This window comes from Abrus precatorius, unplaced genomic scaffold (genome assembly GCF_003935025.1).
Source record: "Abrus precatorius isolate BTA unplaced genomic scaffold, Abrus_2018 Scaffold10, whole genome shotgun sequence".
In the NCBI taxonomy this organism is placed as follows: Eukaryota; Viridiplantae; Streptophyta; class Magnoliopsida; order Fabales; family Fabaceae; genus Abrus; species Abrus precatorius.
In genome coordinates this window covers 34,437,532-34,457,822 of record NW_020874292.1, presented here as the reverse complement: position 1 = coordinate 34,457,822, position 20,291 = coordinate 34,437,532, and the positions used below count along the sequence as shown (strand labels likewise).

General features: G+C 33.4%; 3 protein-coding genes across 7 annotated transcripts; 1 reads left to right on the top strand and 2 right to left on the bottom strand.

Moving 5' to 3' along the window:
- On the top strand, positions 1 to 4,038 carry LOC113869613 (S-adenosylmethionine synthase). 2 transcript variants are annotated; one of them, XM_027506041.1, is made up of 2 exons: positions 1 to 119; positions 749 to 4,038. In XM_027506041.1, exon 2 carries the CDS (start codon positions 758 to 760, stop codon positions 1,937 to 1,939), a length of 1,182 nt encoding a protein of 393 aa, XP_027361842.1. In that variant the 5' UTR covers positions 1 to 119; positions 749 to 757; the 3' UTR covers positions 1,940 to 4,038. The 2 variants fall into 2 exon arrangements, with proteins under 2 accessions (XP_027361842.1, XP_027361850.1); XM_027506049.1 differs by having other exon boundaries at positions 6 to 632.
- Positions 4,039 to 6,938: 2,900 nt separating this feature from the next.
- Positions 6,939 to 10,086, bottom strand: LOC113849906 (pentatricopeptide repeat-containing protein At3g06430, chloroplastic-like). 3 transcript variants are annotated; one of them, XR_003502154.1, is made up of 4 exons: positions 9,686 to 10,086; positions 8,201 to 9,023; positions 7,744 to 8,095; positions 7,210 to 7,362 (listed from the first exon to the last, which is right to left on the bottom strand). XR_003502154.1 is itself a non-coding variant. In XM_027480156.1 (2 exons), the coding sequence occupies exons 1-2, from the start codon at positions 10,028 to 10,030 to the stop codon at positions 7,899 to 7,901; spliced, it is 1,470 nt and encodes a 489-aa protein (XP_027335957.1). In that variant the 5' UTR covers positions 10,031 to 10,085; the 3' UTR covers positions 7,393 to 7,898. The 3 variants fall into 3 exon arrangements, 1 of the variants encoding a protein (XP_027335957.1); XR_003502153.1 differs by having other exon boundaries at positions 6,939 to 7,362; positions 7,744 to 9,023; positions 9,686 to 10,085; XM_027480156.1 differs by lacking the exon at positions 7,210 to 7,362 and having other exon boundaries at positions 7,393 to 9,023; positions 9,686 to 10,085.
- A 1,436-nt stretch (positions 10,087 to 11,522) lies between these two features.
- LOC113869750 (squamosa promoter-binding-like protein 1) lies at positions 11,523 to 19,967 on the bottom strand. Of its 2 annotated transcripts, XM_027506220.1 has the most exons (11): positions 18,776 to 19,967; positions 18,431 to 18,625; positions 16,258 to 16,888; positions 15,708 to 15,782; positions 15,511 to 15,618; positions 15,298 to 15,412; positions 15,038 to 15,179; positions 14,496 to 14,646; positions 13,183 to 13,644; positions 13,009 to 13,149; positions 11,645 to 12,528 (listed from the first exon to the last, which is right to left on the bottom strand). In XM_027506220.1, the coding sequence occupies exons 1-11, from the start codon at positions 19,351 to 19,353 to the stop codon at positions 12,076 to 12,078; spliced, it is 3,051 nt and encodes a 1,016-aa protein (XP_027362021.1). In that variant the 5' UTR covers positions 19,354 to 19,967; the 3' UTR covers positions 11,645 to 12,075. The 2 variants fall into 2 exon arrangements, with proteins under 2 accessions (XP_027362012.1, XP_027362021.1); XM_027506211.1 differs by having other exon boundaries at positions 11,523 to 12,528; positions 13,009 to 13,644; positions 16,258 to 16,910; positions 18,441 to 18,625.
- Positions 19,968 to 20,291: the final 324 nt, after the last annotated feature.

Sequence of the window (20,291 nt, the reverse complement as noted above, 5' to 3'; positions counted from 1 at the left end):
GGACTCACACAGCTTGAGCAGACACAACCACTTCTAAGCGGGTTCTCTCTGTTCAAGCAACCACCCTTTTCTCTCTCTCTCAATCCAGTTACCTCTCTTCTTTGTGCCTCTTTTGTCAGGTACTGTTATTCTTCTCTTTCTTCATTTTCTTTTAGCTTTCATTTGAGTTGTTTCGGTTCGGTGCTGTGCTGTGCTGTGCTGCACGTGTTTTTCTCTCTGTAGATCCAAGGGTTCAAGTTTGGATTTTGGGCTTCTGGGTTGGTTTGTTTTGCTTTTTCCTCAACTGGGTCGGTCTTGGTTTCTTGAACCCGGTTTAACTGAATGTTGTTGTCTGGAGTAGAAATCTGATCTGCATTTTGACTTGCTAGTTTCTCCGGTTGTGATGGAATTCGCTTTTGGGAATTTAGATCTGGATAATTGATGTGCTTTTGGTGCCATTTTTCATCTAGTTTGTGACAATTTCTCAGTGAATTTTGTTTTTCTTGATTTGGTGAGATTTGGTAGGTTCCTACAGCGGGTACAATGTGTGTGTTGTGCTGGATTTAGCGAAAGAGCAAATTTTGAACTTGAATTTTGGTGGGATTTGTTGATTCTAGTGTTCTAGCTGATTTGGGAGGCATGATTTGAAATGGGTTGGGTTAGACTGTTCTGTACTTCTGTTTAAATTGTAGTCATGCTGGTGCTCTTTCTTTGAGAGTTTTGTTTTAGGTGCTAATTTTTTATGTTTTGGTTTGCTGTGATTTTACAGTTATTAAAGATGGCCATGGAGACATTCCTATTCACATCTGAATCAGTGAACGAGGGACACCCTGACAAGCTATGTGATCAGATCTCTGATGCTGTGCTCGATGCTTGCTTGGAACAAGACCCAGATAGCAAGGTTGCTTGTGAAACCTGCACCAAGACCAACATGGTGATGGTCTTTGGAGAGATCACAACCAAAGCCAACGTTGACTATGAGAAGATTGTGCGTGACACTTGCAGAAACATTGGGTTTGTGTCCGATGATGTTGGTCTTGATGCTGACAACTGCAAGGTCCTTGTCAACATTGAGCAACAAAGCCCTGATATTGCTCAGGGTGTGCATGGCCATCTCACAAAGAGGCCTGAGGAGATTGGTGCTGGTGACCAAGGTCACATGTTTGGCTATGCCACTGATGAGACCCCTGAACTCATGCCATTGAGTCATGTTCTTGCCACCAAGCTTGGGGCTCGCCTCACTGAAGTGCGCAAGAATGGAACTTGCCCTTGGTTGAGGCCTGATGGCAAGACCCAAGTCACTGTTGAGTATTTCAATGACAAGGGTGCAATGGTTCCTATCCGTGTCCACACTGTGCTTATCTCTACACAGCATGATGAGACAGTGACAAATGATGAAATTGCTTCTGATCTCAAAGAGCATGTTATCAAGCCTGTGATCCCTGAGAAGTACCTTGATGAGAAGACCATTTTCCACCTTAACCCTTCTGGTAGGTTTGTCATTGGTGGTCCTCATGGTGATGCTGGTCTCACTGGCCGCAAGATCATCATTGACACTTATGGAGGATGGGGCGCACACGGTGGTGGTGCTTTCTCAGGAAAGGACCCAACAAAAGTTGATAGGAGTGGAGCTTACATTGTGAGACAAGCTGCTAAGAGCATAGTTGCAAATGGACTCGCTAGAAGGTGCCTTGTGCAAGTGTCTTATGCCATTGGTGTACCTGAGCCTTTGTCTGTCTTTGTTGACTCATATGGCACTGGAAAGATCCCTGACAAGGAAATCCTCAAAATTGTGAAGGAGAACTTTGATTTTAGGCCTGGCATGATCTCTATCAACCTTGATCTCAAAAGGGGTGGCAGGTTCTTGAAGACTGCTGCTTATGGACATTTTGGTAGAGATGACACTGACTTTACGTGGGAGGTTGTGAAGCCTCTCAAGGGGGGAAAGGTGCCTGCTTAAGTGGTTCCAAAGTTCATCATAGCAGGGACTTTTGCATGTGCCTATTGGCTTCCTAGTATCTCTGATTATTAAAATTTTATCCATGTCTCTTTCCCCTCCTCTCATACTTCTGTTTTGTTTTGCTTTCTGTATTTTTTTTTTTCAATTTTTTTTTTGTGTACTTGTATGTGTTCGCTCAGAACATATATATTTTACATGATAAAAAAAAAATGTTCTCTCAGGATTTATGCTCAAAATATGTAATAATCTCTAATTAAAGGGAGTATAAAATTTTATGTGACTTGCTGCACTTTCAATGAATTTGTGCATTTTCTGATTTACTAGGAAAATTTTATATATGTGAATATACTACAGTTCTCAATGACTTTTATGTTCATTTTAACACACCAATTAACAGCCAAGCAAACCTTGTCGGTTGTGGCACTTTGTGCTCATCAATCAATGCCATAAAAGAAGATATTATGAACTGGCAAATGACAATTGTACAAGTTTGCATGCTGTAAAAGTGTTGCTATTTTGATTGCCAAGTGATAATTGAGCGCAATAGATCAGAAGAATTTGATTAAAGACAACTTATTTGTTCGGTGACTGTTTCCTATGGTCCGGTGAATGTGTAGATGAGTGTGGTAATTGAGATTGGACTAGTTATTTTGTGAGATAAATAATTTTATATTATGTAATTTGATGTAGTTTAAATACTATATTCAAATTTATATTAATTATTTGTTTAACCTTTTAAAATAAAATTTTATTAGTTCTTTTTAAGTTGAGATTATTTATTTTGAGATAATTTAATGACTATTTGGTTTACAATTAAATAAATTAATTTAAAACTGTTGAATATTTGAGACATGTAAATTAATTCGAGTCATAATTTACTTTTAATTAAAAATGTGTGTTGTATTGAGAAGTACAAAAAGTGGCTCTTCAACTCTAAATAAATGATTTTTTTAGCCTATGTATAATAATACGCAATAATTTGAATCACATATTCTTATTAAAACGGATGTTTTATATTGTAAATTACAAAAATTGATTCTTCAGTTTTAAATAAAAAATTTCTTTAACCTGTGTTCAAGAATATATGATTCAAAAATTATAATTTTTAATAAAAAATATTATTTAAAATTTGTATTATATTAAATAAATCAATAAGCAAACTAGTACTTAGACAAATCCGTGGTAATTACACTTTTGTTGTTTCTCAAGTCAAAAGCACGTTCCCTGCTAAGAAACAAGTCACAAGCACAGTGATGCTTCGCATTCGATAAGTGAAGTCAGTGCTTGGTTGGTGGGAACAGTACCAATGCAGTTTAGGCCAATTTTCAAAAGATCCTGTCCATTGCAAGTACGATTTTGTGGGAGCACTTTCATGTTTTCTGTGGTAAACAATTCAAAGAATAAAATTGGAAGGAATAAAAAACCTGAAATAGATTTTTCTTTCTATTAAACAATAATTTTGGTTCATATTATTTTTAAAAAAACAAGTAAAATTTCATTTAGATTCTTAATATACATAATTATCAATCATTTTAGTTTCTATTATTTTATAATTTACCAAAGTAAAAGAAAATTACAAATAATTGAAACAGTCAATTCAAACATCACAGTTTTTTTTTAACTTTCATTTTTTTAATTATTTAATCTACTAAAGCATATCGTGTCATAACTTCACCAACAGTAGTAGAATTAGTAAAAGAAAATTACGAAAAATTGAAACAAATTTTGTTGGCAAACAATAATTTAAACAAGTTTTATTCACACTAAAATCACTTCACATTCTGGTGCTGTCGTTTGCAGCAGTGGACCCGAATGGGACAAAAAAAAAGGGTTATCTTTCAGCTGCAAACTAGGCCAATGAGCCATGAAAATATGATGAGGTGTGAAAAAACAAAGAAAACGATCCAAAGAAAATAACGAGTAAAGAACATTTTCTTTGGCAGAGTGAGTAGAAAACAACAATGGATCACCTTATAAAAACAGGTGGAACTATCAAAACCACTTGTTTAGATTTAATGCTGAGCAAAGGAACAAAAATGGTGGATGCAGAGAAATAATGGTTTTTTCTTCTTCGTAATGATTTTGCATATTGCCACGATACAAAGGCCACTTGTGCACATTCTGAGTAACCATTGCTCATATTGGACCACCATCTATCAGCTATATCTCATTCATTTTCAATCACTTGTGAACGTTATGGAACAGTGAGAGTAATAATCTAATTGCATAACAATTGTATATTCTATTATTAAAACAAAATCATCGTCACATTTTTTTTTTGAAATATTAAAGTAATAATATAAAATGATAAATTTAATCATTGTCATAATCCTTTAATAATTAATTCAGAAACAAACTTTTTTGAAAGATAATTTAAGATCACTTAAAAACTTAATTGATACACACCATCTATCGGAATCAACCCTGCAAGTTTCTTAAACAAGTCGATATAGTTATTGCTGTCATAAACTATAGGTATATTTATTTTTATTAATAATATTTTAACGTGCGTTTAATGACACACGTAAATAAATTAATAATTTTTTAATTAAAAACTTCAATATTTAATATTATCAATGCATTAGATTTAGTAATACTATATAATTTTTAATAAACATTTATTATAAATAGGTTCTCAGACATTTTAAACTTAATTAACTAATTAGTCTTTAGAAAAATTTCTAGTTTTTTTTAAGTTTTTATAAAAATTTTGTTGAATTTGACAATGAGTACAATTAACAAAATTCAAAATATGATATTTTAGGGACTAATAACTTTATTTAACTCTTTTTTTATGTGAGTCATTAAAATTTTTTTTATCATAATATATTTTCATAAATATTGAACTTATAGCATAGGAAATCGTGTAATTTGATCAACTTTCTCTTGATTTCCGAGATGCATGTCTTCTAAAGAGATTTCTTCATTCTTCGGTTCTTTGGCTTAACTTGTCCCCTTCAGTGGAATATTTAACTTCACAGCTAGATTTTATTTTTCATTTATCTTACCCTTAAGGAAAAATGTACAATATTGAAGATATTAAATGTTGAAACTTCAAAATCACTGCTTAAATGTTAATATATAAATTTAATATAATTCAGTACATCAGTATTATTAAGTATTATAGTTTCAAATAAAAATTTACTATTAATTATTTATTACGTACTATTTATAAGTTAAAATATAATTAATTATTCATATTTAATTTGGTTTAAATCCATACATGTTTGCTCCCACTGCAACATGATGAAATGGAGATTTAGCATCATGTGCCTCCACATTCGTGCATGTCTTTAATGTTAGATCTTCGAACAGAAAATGCCAGCTGCATCAGTTGCTATATACTGTTTAGAAAAAACAATAAAACTCTATTGCTCTGTTTAGGTAAATAATATTAATGAGAAAAATAATATATAAAATGATTTAAACTTTTTATAAGTTAAATGTAAGTCATGTATTTTACATTTTTTGAAAAACCCTTTGGTTAACTTTTCAAAAAACTCAAATGTATAAGTTAATTTTAATTTATATTTTTTTAATTTTTATTATAAATTTTTATTAAAAATTTATTCAAATTAAACCTAGGTTGAGTTATGATTGATATTTTATTTTATTTAGTATGATGACCGCAGTGCAAGAATCATAAAATTTTCTGGGAATTGTGAAGCTGAAGCATAAGAATTCCTGCTACACCATTGTAACATGTGGGAGAAGCATTAATTCTTAATTCCATCTCTTCAATATCTGATGGATACAATAAACAAATCGTTAAACCAATTGCATTGCAAGATCCGAGTAACATTTCCCAATCCCCTCAATCAATTAATACATTTTGTCAGCGTTATCTTCATTTGAAATTAATCAATATACACAGCTTCAAAATGCAGCAAACAAATTATAAAGAAAGAAACTGAACTTAAAAGAGAAAATGCAGTAATAGATTGCACGCAATGGCTGAGTCAACAAATCGATAAATTCAAATTTGGTTGTGTTTGCAATTTTTTATTCGTTGAACACATTGAGTAATCGCAACTTAAAAATTTGATGTACAAGTGATACTAAAAAGAAAGCGACCCTCTTCTTTCCAAATTATAAGACCCTAAGCTGCTTAAAAAAATGGAATAAATAATTAGATCTTAAGTGGACTAATAAAATTTTGCTTATGAAAAGAAAAATAAAATATCGATGCAAATTTTAATATCATGTCTTAACTTCATTTAAGATGAGATTATTTATCTCATGGGATAACTTAAACAAATTTTTTTGAAAATAAAAAATAAAAATTGCTTGCCTAGTTCAATTATCGGCCTAAACCTGACTTAATACAAAGCTAGAAAGCAAAGGAAAAGGTGAAGTACTTAAACTAAACAGCAAAAATCACAAAAGCAAATGGTATAAAGTTGATGAAAAACAGCAAAATATTTTTCTGGAATTTATGACCACTCGTTTTTATATATTTTTCTCATATCCCTTTTTTTTTTTTGGGTCTACCATATTCTTGTTCTCAAATTACAGAATGACATGTGGGTTTATTATTATTATTATTTAACATTGAATAGTATTTAAAAATGTTGTAGAATCATTCACATACATAACGAGTGTACGTGTGTGCCATTGTTTGATTCAAAAGCATACTGATGAAGGTATAAATCAATAAATCTGAAGTTTTAGGTAAATGCTAACCAATATTCTTAGACATTGGTTAAAGAACTAAAAGAAGAAAAAAAAAATTCAAAAAATATAGTAGACTTTCTTTTGTGATTTTCAATATAATTCAAATATTTTTAATAAAAAATTATCATTGAAATGAAAGGGAGGAGCACTGCATAACATCCCCCAGAGCATTATAATAATCACCCAACCAACTGTTAAAAATTGAATTAACAATTTTGTGGATGGATGAAATTTGCTTAATTAAAAAAATAAGAACTACAATTAAATATTGGGAGACTAAAATCAAATAAGCACGAGGATCAAAAGTGCAATGAAGTCATTATTAAAGAGTGTCCTTACTCTTTTTTATACAACGAAGATTTTCAGCACCCTCCGTTACTCTCCCCTCCACAATTAGAAACAGGACTTCAACTAATCTTTTTTTTTTTTAAATGGTAAATGCATGGACTTCAAATAGTCTTTACCTGTGACTTTGAGCATCTAGTTGACTGAAATTTACTGGCTAGGAAATGCATTTTATCAATCAACTTTTAACCCTTAGGTGCAATTATACAATTATAACCATAATGATCATCCATTAGAATTACTATTTCTATTTCTAAGGATACACATAGAGCTAAAAGAAAGTGGCTATTACCAGATTCAAGGAACTTCTTTCAACCAGCTACCCAGTTCCCGCAAAATAACGGAGTAGTTTATGCCATGCCTATGAAAGCAACACTTTTCCAAGTGGGAAATAAGCACTCAATCTGAAAAACAAATATACATGTCAAAAGAATCTACACAACTTCAAACTCTAAAGTATATGCAGTATGTTGTACAAATATTTCCACTGGCTATCTTACTCAACAATACTCGAGGAAAATAAAAGTATAACTAATTGGCTAAGGTTTTAAACGCAAGAATACTCTTATATTACAATTTATAAACAACTCATTGGATTCCCTATGTTGGTATCTCTTTTCAAATTACTATCAATATAGTGTGAATTTTTAGTGTCTGTTTACAATTCACGAAAGTATTATTGTCATTTTAGGGCATTCAAGATTCTATTGTGTCTTTCAAGGATCATACTATCTATCAGCATCAAAATGAAAAATGGATGCCAACAATATTTACTATAAACTTACATCATGTTGGGAAGGAGTTGTCATTCATCACAAGGAAAGAAGCACGAAGACCCAACTAATCATTCGTTCACATCAAATTACAAAAACTACCAACCGCTGCTTCAAAAAGATGGAGGAGGGGCACATGAATTAGCACTCTGTCTTTGAACCATAAATCAGCCAAGGATTACCTCAGGCACATTCAATATTTTGTCATCAGATATCATCTGCTTTTCCTGCTCCAGATAGTAAATCTTGTCATTCATGCCTTCTTTTCTGTATGCCTCAATCATGACAGTATACGTTGTGTCATCTGGTTGACATTGTTTTTCTTTCATACGCTTGAAAGCTCTTTCCATTTCCCTCAAAGCATCTTCCCTTGCACATGCAGATATGATTGCATTGTAAAAGGAAGTATTCTCAGGTATCTGAAGCTTCTCAGCCAAACTAACACTATTAATTACTTTATGGAAGATACCTGCATTGGCATAACCATTGATAAGGCAGCAGAAAGTTTTAGTATCTGCTTTCAAACCCTCGGCACGCATCTGATCAAAAGTAGATTCCAAGTTTTCAGCATCACCTCCAGCTGCAAATGCCTCAATCACATTGTTATAAGTTGAGGTAGTCCATGGACATTGTACCTTGCGCATATACTGCATAACAGATGACATTTTGTCATACATTTTTTTATTACCATAAGCTCCAATTAAAATATCAAAAGTGCTTGTTTTTGGTTGTATCCCAAAACTACGAAACCTCTCATACCATTTCTCCATCATATCAGTCTGACCCTTATCACCAAAGACCCTGATGACTGCATTCATTGTCAAAATATCGGGCTTGCATGCAGTGCTCTCCATCATACTAGACAGTATTTTCTCCATCTGATCAAACTTCTCTGCCTTAGCACAACCACCAAGAACGATGTTCTGGGTGAGGGTGTTTGGCATGATAGATCTTTCAGCCATTTCATCATACAGCAACTCAACCATTTCAAAGTTCAAAGCATCCACATGAGCTTTTATCAAGGTAGTGTAAGTGAAAATATCAGGCTGGCAATGAGGGAGGTTCTTCATCTCATCAAGAATTGAGAATGCCTCATCAACTAGGTTGTTCTGACAATAAGCTGCAATTAAGGCTGTATAAAGTTTGGTACTTTCACAACCATCTTCAATTATAGAGTTAAAAAGCTGATGGGCATGATGGGGTTGGCCGGATTTTCTAAGCAACACAATGAGTCTCATGTAAGTCTCCTCTCTGGGTTGGTAATAGGGTTGCTCTCTAAGCATGTCAAATAACTGTGCATTCAAAACAATAATTGAGTATAATATTCATTAGAATTCCCATAACAGAAGATATTCTTTTGTACTCTAAGAGCTACACCAAATAGTCGATATGCTTTAGTAGATCAGTCAATCACAATATTTTGGAACAAACACAAATTTCTAACAACAGATAAAAACCCCACTTCAGTACTATGCTACTCCTTTATGAGTTTATAACTGTAGTTTGACATCTATTAACGAATTAGTTCTTATGTTAAAAAAAAAGTTATATTTCAAAACCTATGAGTTTTTCATTACACTTTGGCCCTTATCTATTCTATACAACTTATGCTTTAATCCCTAATATTATTAAAATAGCAGGAACCAAAGCTTAGTCAACCCTTGTATACAAACTAAAACATGTCTTTTTTTCATACATGAGACTAATTTATAAATGAGTATTAACTACAATAAATTTGTATTTTGATCTAAATTTGAATATAAATCTCGTAAATTTTCTCCATGAGTGTGTGGGTGTGCTCGAGGCACATTGAAGAACAGCACAATTGCCCCTAATTTATCAAGTAACAAAAATTTAAACTTTTTCCCTCTAACTTTCGTAATTTTCCAATATGTTGCTAAAAAGAAAAAGAAAAGGGTAATTTTTGAAGTACAAGGGGGTAGTGATGACTAACCTGAAGGGCTATATTCCAGTGCTTCTTGTGAATGTGATAAGATAAGGTTTCGGGGAGAGTGTGGACCCAAACTTTAGCGCTGTTCTCTTTTTCCTTCTTCTTCTTCTTTTTCTTCTTTTTGTTAATGGTTGTCTTCTCCATACTCTCACGAAACAATGTTTCGGGAAATTTACTTTGGTTTCGTTGTTTGTTTTTGGATAGCGAAGAGAGAGAAAAGGAAGATGCTGAAGCCGAAACTACGAGTGAGATGCGGGTAACCCGAAAAATGGGGTTGGACTTGGCGTGGTGAAGGGGAGAAGAGAGAATGGGAGAAGAAAATGAGTGTGACTGTGATATGGAAGCCATTGAAGTGTAGATGCAAGCAGACACAGTTCAGAATATACTGGAAAATTATTAGTTTGAATTTTAAGTTCAATTTAATTTAGCAATTATTTAACATCAATTTTGATATATTTTCTTTTAAAGTTAAACATTTGAACTAGTTTTACCTAGTTTCTTTCAGAGAAAAGAAAATAAGATGAAAGAAAAAAAATTTAAATAAAGAAAGAGTAAAAAGATTAATTTTTGTAATTTTTTCTTTACTTAAATACAAAATGTTATCATCTATATTTTTAATTTTCTTTACCAAATCATTAAAGTAACATTTAATTTTTTTCATCAAATATTTAATAAAACCGTATTTTCAAATTCTCGAACTTGAATCCATAATAATTACACGCTAATTAATACATGCACTCGGTATTTATTTATTTTTTTAAATAGCCTAGCCTATCTAATATTTACTTTATCTATTCCATTTCAATTCATATTTAAAATAATTATTCTAGCACACGTGTCATTCTAAAAAAATATTCCTCAAATTTTTGTTGCCATATATCCAGCACATGTACAAAGTTTTGCCTCCAAAGCTACAGAACTCTTTTTTACCTAACAATTGAAATTTTTTTCAAAATTTGAATTTATTTTAATCTACTTGATCACTCCAAAGCTACAGTACTCCATCATAATAATAAACTTAATTACAGAACATTTTTCAAGTGTAACAATTGAAAAATTGACAATTACAAGTCCTTCAAGCTCAAGTTAGTACTACTACTACTAATAAGAATAAGAATATATTGTTACTGTTATTATGCATAACACACGCAGTTGACTACTTTAAAGATTTTGTTAAAATAATTTTTTTAGTATGATTATTATTAGCCTTAGTATTATATCATCCTCCCTAACATATATCAAACTGATCTTAAATAAATATAACACCACCAATAATTTGTAGGTAGCACATAGGAACTGTTCAACTAACTTTTATATATGATTTCCATTTGTTAAGTTGACATTATTCCCTGTGAAACATTCTAAACCATTACAAAGCCTATATTCTAAATATATGATTTTTAAAACAATATATAACTGTAAGATTAATAAAATAACCCATGCAACAGCAAAGGTATCTTTTAGTCTTACATAAATGTTGTTTAGTGCATTATTTTAAAATTTAGATGAATTTGTAAGGGAAAAAGGTGGAGAGAAAAAAAAAAATCAAATATGAACTTGTTTTAAATGATTTTCTGGGACAAGTTTTGGTCTATCTTCAGCGTAAAAACATAGCATTCTTACAAAACATAGCATTCTTACAATTGTGTAAGAAAATATTTGAAGTAGAAAAAATTACGTAGGATTTTTACCGAAAATATTCCATAGTAGTCAAGAATCAATGAAATTTTGCAAAATTATAATCTATTCATATTTTAGTTTTGTACAAATTTCAATAAAATTATTTGGATGTAAGAGATAACAACCCTCCGTTACAAATATAATAAGGAAAAAATTATGAGCAGTAAAAAGGTTCATAGAAACTTCTTCCGGTATGTTCAATTGACATTACAATATTTAAGACAGAAAATTTAAATATTGTAACGTAAATCTCAATACATATTCCAATGGTTGAAAATACAACATAATGACAACAAAATTCAATCTAAAGTTGCCTGCAAATTACATAATTCTCATGTTACCAGTCAAGTGCATCTATTAGCTTATATAATTTTCATAATAAATCATGATAACTTCAAAGTATACTCATCTCACCTGTAATAAATCTTTTATATTTATTGACTAATACAAGGTACCCTCCTAAATTCTGGCAAGCTTACCCTATCATCATAATTGTTGCATATACATGACCTAATAACACCATCTACCTGACATTTGGTAGACAGCATAGTGAACATTTTGTGCTGAACATCTAAAGTGAAGGTGTAAACCTTCCCTGTGTATTTTGATGACAGCTACTATCACTGATGTATATACCCCAGAACTAAGACTTTCACACTTTAAAAGAACAAAAAAAGTGCAGGCCTAGTGCAAAGAATATCTGATATACAACACTAGATTGATCCATACTCCAATGATTCCCAGCTGAAAGGTTGGAAAACATAATAAACTTTGGGTGAGCTTTTGAAGAGCAAAGCCACACAGACACACACAGCTGCAATGGCCACCATTGACAGCATTGCTGGCCTATAAACCAGTGCCCTTCTCGTGCCACCATACGCCAGCTTGCGCTGGCATAGCCCACACTGATGTGGCATTGATGTTATTTCAATTTTCTCAGTCTGCAAACTAGAGACTTTTGATGATCTATGCCCATCTAACTGTTTCTGCTTTATGTTACTATCTACAAGGGTGCCTGGGATGTCAAGCACGTGTTCACTTTCGCATTTCTTGCTTGTTTTCCTCTGGACAAGTTGAATGTAGGAGTAGTAGCCCCGCAGCGATGCATAGTCGTTGGGAGTCAAACCTGTAGTGTCACGAGCACTTTTCCATGCCTCAGTTCCTACCTGAACATGGCAAACAAAGGAATAAAGGCACGTTGTATTAAATCCTTACACTTGTAATTCAGTTAAGCATTGAGAATGAACTGAAGCCTGCAGAGGAGCTTGCCCAGCAAGGTGAAAAAGAGGGGAAGAGAGATAGTGCTTTTAAGTGATCACAAAATAAAGGAACGATTGGAAGATCTTGGAGCTTTTTTTGAGCTTATAATAAGCACTAGATAGGTGTTTGGAAGGTTACAAAAGGGGCGTATGACTCTTCAATAATTTTTAACTTATTTCAATAAAGCTTGTGGTGAAATTTTTAAAAATGAGCTCATGTGATATGCTTTTATTAAGTAAACGCATAAGTAAGCTCTTATCAAAATGTGCTCTAAATAATAATGGTCTCACTGTAGTCTCCATACCTACCTCTACCACCCGTGAAGGTAATAATATCTAAAGAATTTACAGAAGATATATGATGCATACAGAAATGAAAGGAATTACCATTCCTGGATCATCTGTTAATGCTTCCAATACATTCTCCGAGCCATGCATACTTGCTGCAATATGAAGGGGAGTCAACCCAGCAGGCCCAACAATATCAGGTCTAAATAAGAACCTGTCAGGGGACTTGTTGACTTGCTTCTCCTTACTGTCTCCACCATCTGAAGCTTTAACTGGCACAAATTTTAACAATAGTTCCACCATGGGCCTGCAATTTCTCTTTACAGCTCTATGCAGAAGACCCATGTCCAACAATGCAAGCTCAGCAGAGGTATGCTCTCCTGTATCAACAGCACCCTCAAAGATGATGTCCAAGAGTTTTTTCATCACAGCACACCAATCATGGTCCATAGAGAATCCAACAAGCCACGTGAACCGATTAAAATGGAAGCATTCTTGGCCAGGTGCCATGGGACCTAGCCTAACTTTTACACGACTTCTATGAAGGAGCCAACCCATTTCTTGTATGAAATACAATGCTCGAGTCTTCTCTTCCATTAGTTTGGTTTTTATCTGGATGTCATCAGCAGTCTCCGCTGCCTCAATGACACTCTCCAGCTTACAAATCTCTGAACAAATTTCTTGCTCTGCTACAATAAATGGAAAGGAACAGCCGCTAAGTCCATTATCTTCCACCTGAATAAAGAATAAAGATTATCAAATCAGAGATGAAAATAAAGCTTCAAAAGTTAGATAAATAGAGAGAAAAAAGATTTGAAAATGTATAGTTTAGTGTTGCAAACAAAGCATCTATTTTACATATCTAGTTTTGCCAAAGAAAAAAACCAAGCCACATGATAATTGTATATAACTTGAGGACTCAACACGAAAAAGGGGGAAGGGAAAGCTTGTTTGTTTTCTGTTTTGAAAAACAATTTTCTCTTTTTAAAAGTTAAAAAAAATAAAATTTGTTTGTTAAGATGAGTTCTTAAAAACAATTTTTAAGAATAATTTTTCATTTTCAATTTTTAAAACTAAAAAACAAGAATAGTTTTAAGGTGTTTAGATTTTTTTTATTTTCTCATCGTAAAAACATTTTTAAAAACTAAACCAACAAACAAGTTCTATTTTCATTTTCTTCCTAAAAACCATTTTTTAAAACTATTTTACAATGTAATTTTTAAAAATTAAAAACCAAAACAAAAACCCCTTAGTCTCATTCATATTCAGATTGATTTTTCAGTAGTTCATAAGAAAACCTAAAACTGTAAACAACCATGGCCAACTCAAAGTTAATTTAAGCTGAAGTGTCCAATGGCAGGCAAAAATAACAGCATATATCCAATAACAGATAAATTAACAAAGGAAAACTCAAAAATAAGCTCCAGTTCCTTCTGAGCTTCAGTAAATTAAAGTTCACAGTGAGGAATGCAGGAATTACTTTTGAACTTAAAGCATATTTTAGATTTTTACTTTGCTAAAAAGAGGGCCAGCACAAAAATATATATGCTCAGGGTAAAAAATTTATAAGAAGGAGTAGATACCACCTCAATAAACCCTCTTCCAGTCACATTCGGTATATGACAAGAGAAACTGAGACGTTGAAGTTCATGATGTTCAATGGCTGTATTTGTTCCATCAATCAGATTATAACAACTATCTTGTACCAGATATTTCCCTTCAAGTGAACAAAGCAACCTGAAATCAAGAGGAATGGATTAACTTCTAGATTGATTCCCGTAAAAAAAATCCATAACATGGATCTTCCTCTCTTCCCAAATCATAGGTAATTATATCCAGGACATTAAGGTAACGTTTCCTACTTTCTCTCTCTCTCTCTCTCTCTTTCATTTTCAAAACTACTCAAGTGCCTGGGAAAGTGCTGCATAACATTAATTAATATATGTAGCTACATATTATTTCAAAATACTGTCTGTTTATATTGCCAAAGGTCTGAGAGTATATGAATATCTCCACCAAATAACACAAGTATAGCTCACATTATGCCTCCACAGGCACTACCATGCTCTTTTGGAGCAAGAAAAGTCTCAACTAAACATATATGACTATCATCAGAATAGAGATTTACCTTGTGTTAGACTGGAAAAGGTTGAATCCTTTCACAATAAATTGAACACTAGCAGTTTGAGAGACAGCAAGCGGTTTAATGCACAAAATCTTACTACTCTGTGGGCTTTTGAGGCGCAATGGCACATCTAAGACCACCTGACCTGCAGCAGATGTAAGAAGTAAAAATATATATTTTAGTTACCTAAGTAAGATGATAGAAGATTATAATGATAGTTGAAAGAATCAGAATGCAAACACAAACAGTGAGAGAGAACAAACCATTATAAAGAAAAGCTACAGAGTGCCGCACTCTTGTATATACCCATCCTGTTCTCCAAAAAGAATCATTTGATGAGGCAAGCTTTCTCAAGCTGGATCCTAGATTACAGCATAGCTGCATTATCAAATAATAATAAATAAGCACATCTATATATTTTATTGTTCCGACAGTTCCAGTAGGCAACCAAAATGCAATATTATATCAAATTATACCTCCTCCCATGCAGAATTTTCCAGACGGAGATATATGGTTAATATGATACAGCCTGGTCTTATATAGCTCTCTATCTCAGTGGGACTGTGGGATAACCAGTTAAGGACCTGGTACGCAAAGGAAAACATAAATCAAACACCACAAAGAAATAATGCAGTGAAATAGTGTATAGCAATTTCAAGCCAGGAAAAAGTACCTGAGATCGGAGAGCAAGGGGGAAATCATTTGGAGCCTTGCCAAATAGTTTGAAAACAATTCGATCAGTGCGACTCTGTAAAAAAGAAAAGATACATAACATGTCAATAAATGCAAACTTCTGACAGCCGCAAGAAAACAGTGTTACATTAAAAAAATTCAAAATCCAAACTGGGGAGAAGGAGGAATGTTCTATTCTTGATATAGACCATGACTTTTGTGAATTCAACAAATATAAAAGGATGATGTTAACAAATTTACATTAGGTAACCATTGGATTTTGCCATGGCTGAGAAATCTACAAGAATATTTAGATTAGGTGACAAATAAATTGAAACAAAAAAAAAAAAAAAAGGAAAGAAACGAATGAATTATAAGGTTGTTTCAAAAATAAACATAATATACCCATCCAAGGATCCTTTATAGTCTATAACTCTACATGATAAATCAAGTGCCTTATGTTACCTCTAATATTTGATAAAATAGTAATAGAAACAATATCAAAATATACAGTAATAAGGAAATGAATTCAAATTACTAAAATAATATACCTGAGCTTCTCCACTCGAACTAGATGGCGACTGGGTAGAGGTTGAATCAGAGTTTCTACTTGTCTGTGGTGGACTTGACTTGAGAGAGTCACATTGGACCTGTAAGGGATTATCAAGAGACTCGATCCCTAAAGGCACTGGAGGACGAGAATTCATGGGGTACTCAGCATAATCCTGTACATCATCATATACATTGTTTAGGTCAATATTACTTAACCCAATTCTTCCAACTGTAGTCTCTGCTGCAACTGAATGGGGTGGAAGACTGTCCCTTGAAAGAAGTAAATTTGAGGACTGTGGTCCTGGAGGAGATTTTAAACGTCCTACTCCACCACTGCCTGAAGCTATACATTTTTGAGCCATATCATTAGCAGGAATTGTCTCACATTGTAACCTAGACTCTGGAGGGTCCTGACGGATTAGACCATCATTGATCTTGATAGAAGAACCACAAGGTCTGGATGGTTCAGCACCATTTGAATTTGTGTTTGGAACATCCTGTGCAGCTCCAGATGTCCCAGCTTTTACCAAATCTTGAGATCCCTCTAATAAAGATGCTATATTTCTTCCATTTGTTGTACCAGCCAGACTTGCAAGGTTCCTCAGCAGATGAGATAGAACATCTTGGTTTCTCGGTTCATCCGAGCCATTTGCTGCAATTTATAGAAGGCACATGTCTTATCAAATCAGTATGCTAATGAAGAAAAAAGACTTTACAGTAGACAGACATAAAAGTTCCAAAACAGAGATAATTAGAATAAGCTCAAAAACCAGATTTCATCTTTTTCATGAAATATTTCAGCACAACACACTCTCACTAGAAGGGTGTCATTGTAAACCTTCCAGCTTTCTTGTCATCCAATATTTATGCGCCCAAAATTTGGAAAGCACATGAAAATAAAATATAATGATAATGATACTCAGTCAATAAAGACAACAAAACAGAATCATTAATGCACATTTTGTGTTGACCAAATACTTCATAACAGTCACAATTTTGGTGAATCAATTTTTATCATATTCCATATCCAATGATCAATTTGGGCTAAATTCCATAACTGAATATGATCTTCCAATCCGTTTGGCAATTGTAAATCCATGGTAAAGCAAAAGTGTCAAGCTAAATTGCTCAAAATAAACCACCTAGGTTTCAAGTAGAAATAACTTACTGGTGAAGAAAGCTTTCAATACCATCTGAGAAAAAGACTCATAATTTTCATAGCAACTAAGCAAGAAGCAAGTCTTTTATTCAAATAAATTCCTATTAGCATCACTAAACATCACAATCAGGCCACATATCATATTCACAACATAACACATCCCAAATCATCCCCATTAGCATTATCATTTCAGCACTGATTACCTATTAAGACTTTACTATTCCACCTTCAAGCATAAATGTTGGGCATCTAAACTCACTACACTTGTTACTGTAATACTAAATTACTAATAAACAGAGATTCAAACCCAGAGAGCCTATGATGAAGAAAAAGCAAACCATATCAAACAACAAAAAGGAACAATATAAACATCAAACATTATGTTAAATTATTCATATTTTTTAGTACAAATACTTCCAGCTACCTGAATTAGGAAAACAATCAATGAGACAACCAACCTAAAGAATCTCACTAGATGGACTTAAAGCGGGGCCAGTACTAAATTTCATATTTGGTATGCCTTTAAGATTTCAGAATTGGAATTCTAATTCAGAATAATTCCTAGGAAATGAAAAAGCAACTATCTATATCCCTTCTCAATTCTTAACCCAAACACCAATTCTAATTCCAAGAAACAAGGATAAATAAGATGCACTCTACACACCATATAACAACTCCAGCCACCTATGTTTAATACTTCAACAACCGTCACCTCCACAGCCACCATTGCCACCACCATTATCCAAAAAAGTTTTTTTTCATCTTATCTCTTTAGAAATTCAATTATGCTAGTTTCAGCATCAAAGCATAAAACCACAAGAACAAAGATATCACTTAACATATTAGAACAAGATGTCATCCATGCAGAAACTTCCATTTTTTTTAATTTTCTGATGATCAGCTTTTGCCCCAGACAGAGAGGATGTATATAGATGAAACAACAAGCTCATAAGCAGCCAAATAAATAAACTAGGGTCATGAAGAATGCCAAGTAGATAAACTTCGGATTACACACAAACTCACAATGCATATTGGACAGTATCCTTAGCAGACTCATTAACAGATAGCTACTGCCCTTTTCTTCATTCTGAGATCCACCACTAACTACAGTAGAATCAGGATGTGTTTTCCTCCTCCTCTTATTATGGCCAGCCAGACGCCTACGGCAACTTCTCTTCCCTTCATCAAACTCTTGAAGAACATGAAACCTGCCATAAATTTAACAAGTTGCACACTAACAGGGATGCTAAAGTAAATATTCGGGAAACTAAAAATGCACGTAAAGCAGGTTTTAAACAACCATATCATAAATATGAGATGTTCTCTCCAAGAAACTATCATTGCATAACCTAACTAACCTGCTACACTGTTGGCAGAATCTCTGCATAACATTCCCAACTAGTGCCTTGGTAGCCTTAGAATGCATATCACAAACTTTGTGGCGACGATGGTAATCCTTTGCATTACTAAGATCAGCTCGACAATCTTCCACTTGACAAACAGCACGGCTCGAAGTAGTCCCAGTTATCTTTGTCTTCTTCCCACTCTTTTCCTCCCCTTCCATGATAGGGTATACTTGACCTCCGAGGTTCAAATTAAGAGAACCAGCTTCATCATTCATCTCCACCCCTTCATCAACAACGCCTCTCCTCCTTTTCTCCAATTCTCTCTTTCCTTCCCCATGGTTGATATCATCATATCCAGAAGACAAATTGTTAGAAGTATCAACATTTGAAAGAATTTCAGGATCAGTAGGAAACAATTGACGACTCCTACAATCTGATGGCACTGAATTCAGTTGCCTAGCAGTAAAAAGATCTCCATCCCATTTCCAATCGTTCAAATCCCATTCCAAACTTCTCTTCCCAACACCCTTCATCTCTGGCACCACAAGTCCATACAAATACTGATTTTTTCCCTCAAATTGAGCCTCCATGAATCAAAATTCAAAACCCCCCCAAGTAAAAAAAAAATGAACAAAATCACAGGCACCCAGATTCCAAATCCAGCAAAATAAAATACCCAATTAGAGAAATTATTATAATAAACACACAAAGACTTCAAAGTTCAAACCCTACCTCCAAAAACAGTAACTTTAATCATCCACTACTAACATCAAATAACAAAAACAATAAACCCCTTTGGCTGCTCATTCACACATCCTGAACATGGATCCAAACAATTGCTACAAACTCAAAATCAATACAGATGCCAGAAACACCCCTGAAATCAAGGAGAAGCAACCCAGAAGCAGAAAATCCAAACTTGCAGCATGATTTCACATGACCCAAGAGCTCAATGTCTCAAGTTTTGAAGGGCAAAAAGTGGGAGATTTTTGCATCAAAATTCTTGTGAAGTTGAAAGGAAGAGAAGAGAAGGAAAAGGAAAGAAAGAAGAATATAGAAGGTGGCTACAGAAAGCATGCGTAAAACAGAGGGAAATTAGGAAAAGGTTAGGAACGAATGTGATGAAAATGCTGTTTCTGTGCTAAGACAGTGCCTCTCTCACTTTCTCTCTCTTAGTTTCAGTGTGATACCATGGTAAAGGAATCTTTCTGGTAAAACTGAAATCAAGAAATTGTCAAAATTCTGAAACAAGAAGCATACACTGACTAAGGTAACAACGTTGTCATCTTTTCACTGGAACTTTTTATCGTAAATCGCATGTTGTTAAAAAAAAATTATTAATTAGAATTATTTTTTTTATAAAAAATGTTGTTATTAAAACAGATAAAATACAACTGTGAATTTATTTAATATTCAACAAAAATAATTTTTAAATTTTTAAACTGAAGAGTATTTAGAAAATGTATAATATTAAACCGAAAAAACACTGTTTATATGGTTAATGTTATGTTAATTGATACTATAAAAT

Bases quoted from the DNA above. Each gene is read 5' to 3' on its own strand.
- LOC113849906 (XM_027480156.1), bottom strand. From the start codon at position 10,030: ATGGCTTCCATATCACAGTCACACTCATTTTCTTCTCCCATTCTCTCT. The intron at 9,024-9,685 runs GTTAGTCATCAC...TTGAATGCACAG, and splicing joins ACTGGAATATAGCCCTTCAG to TTATTTGACATGCTTAGAGA.
- LOC113869613 (XM_027506041.1), top strand. From the start codon at position 758: ATGGCCATGGAGACATTCCTATTCACATCTGAATCAGTGAACGAGGGA.
- LOC113869750 (XM_027506211.1), bottom strand. From the start codon at position 19,353: ATGGAGGCTCAATTTGAGGGAAAAAATCAGTATTTGTATGGACTTGTG. The intron at 18,626-18,775 runs GTTAGTTAGGTT...AATTTATGGCAG, and splicing joins TTCTGCCAACAGTGTAGCAG to GTTTCATGTTCTTCAAGAGT. The intron at 15,180-15,297 runs GTTTGTTCTCTC...CATCTGCTGCAG, and splicing joins TGTAGCTTTTCTTTATAATG to GTCAGGTGGTCTTAGATGTG.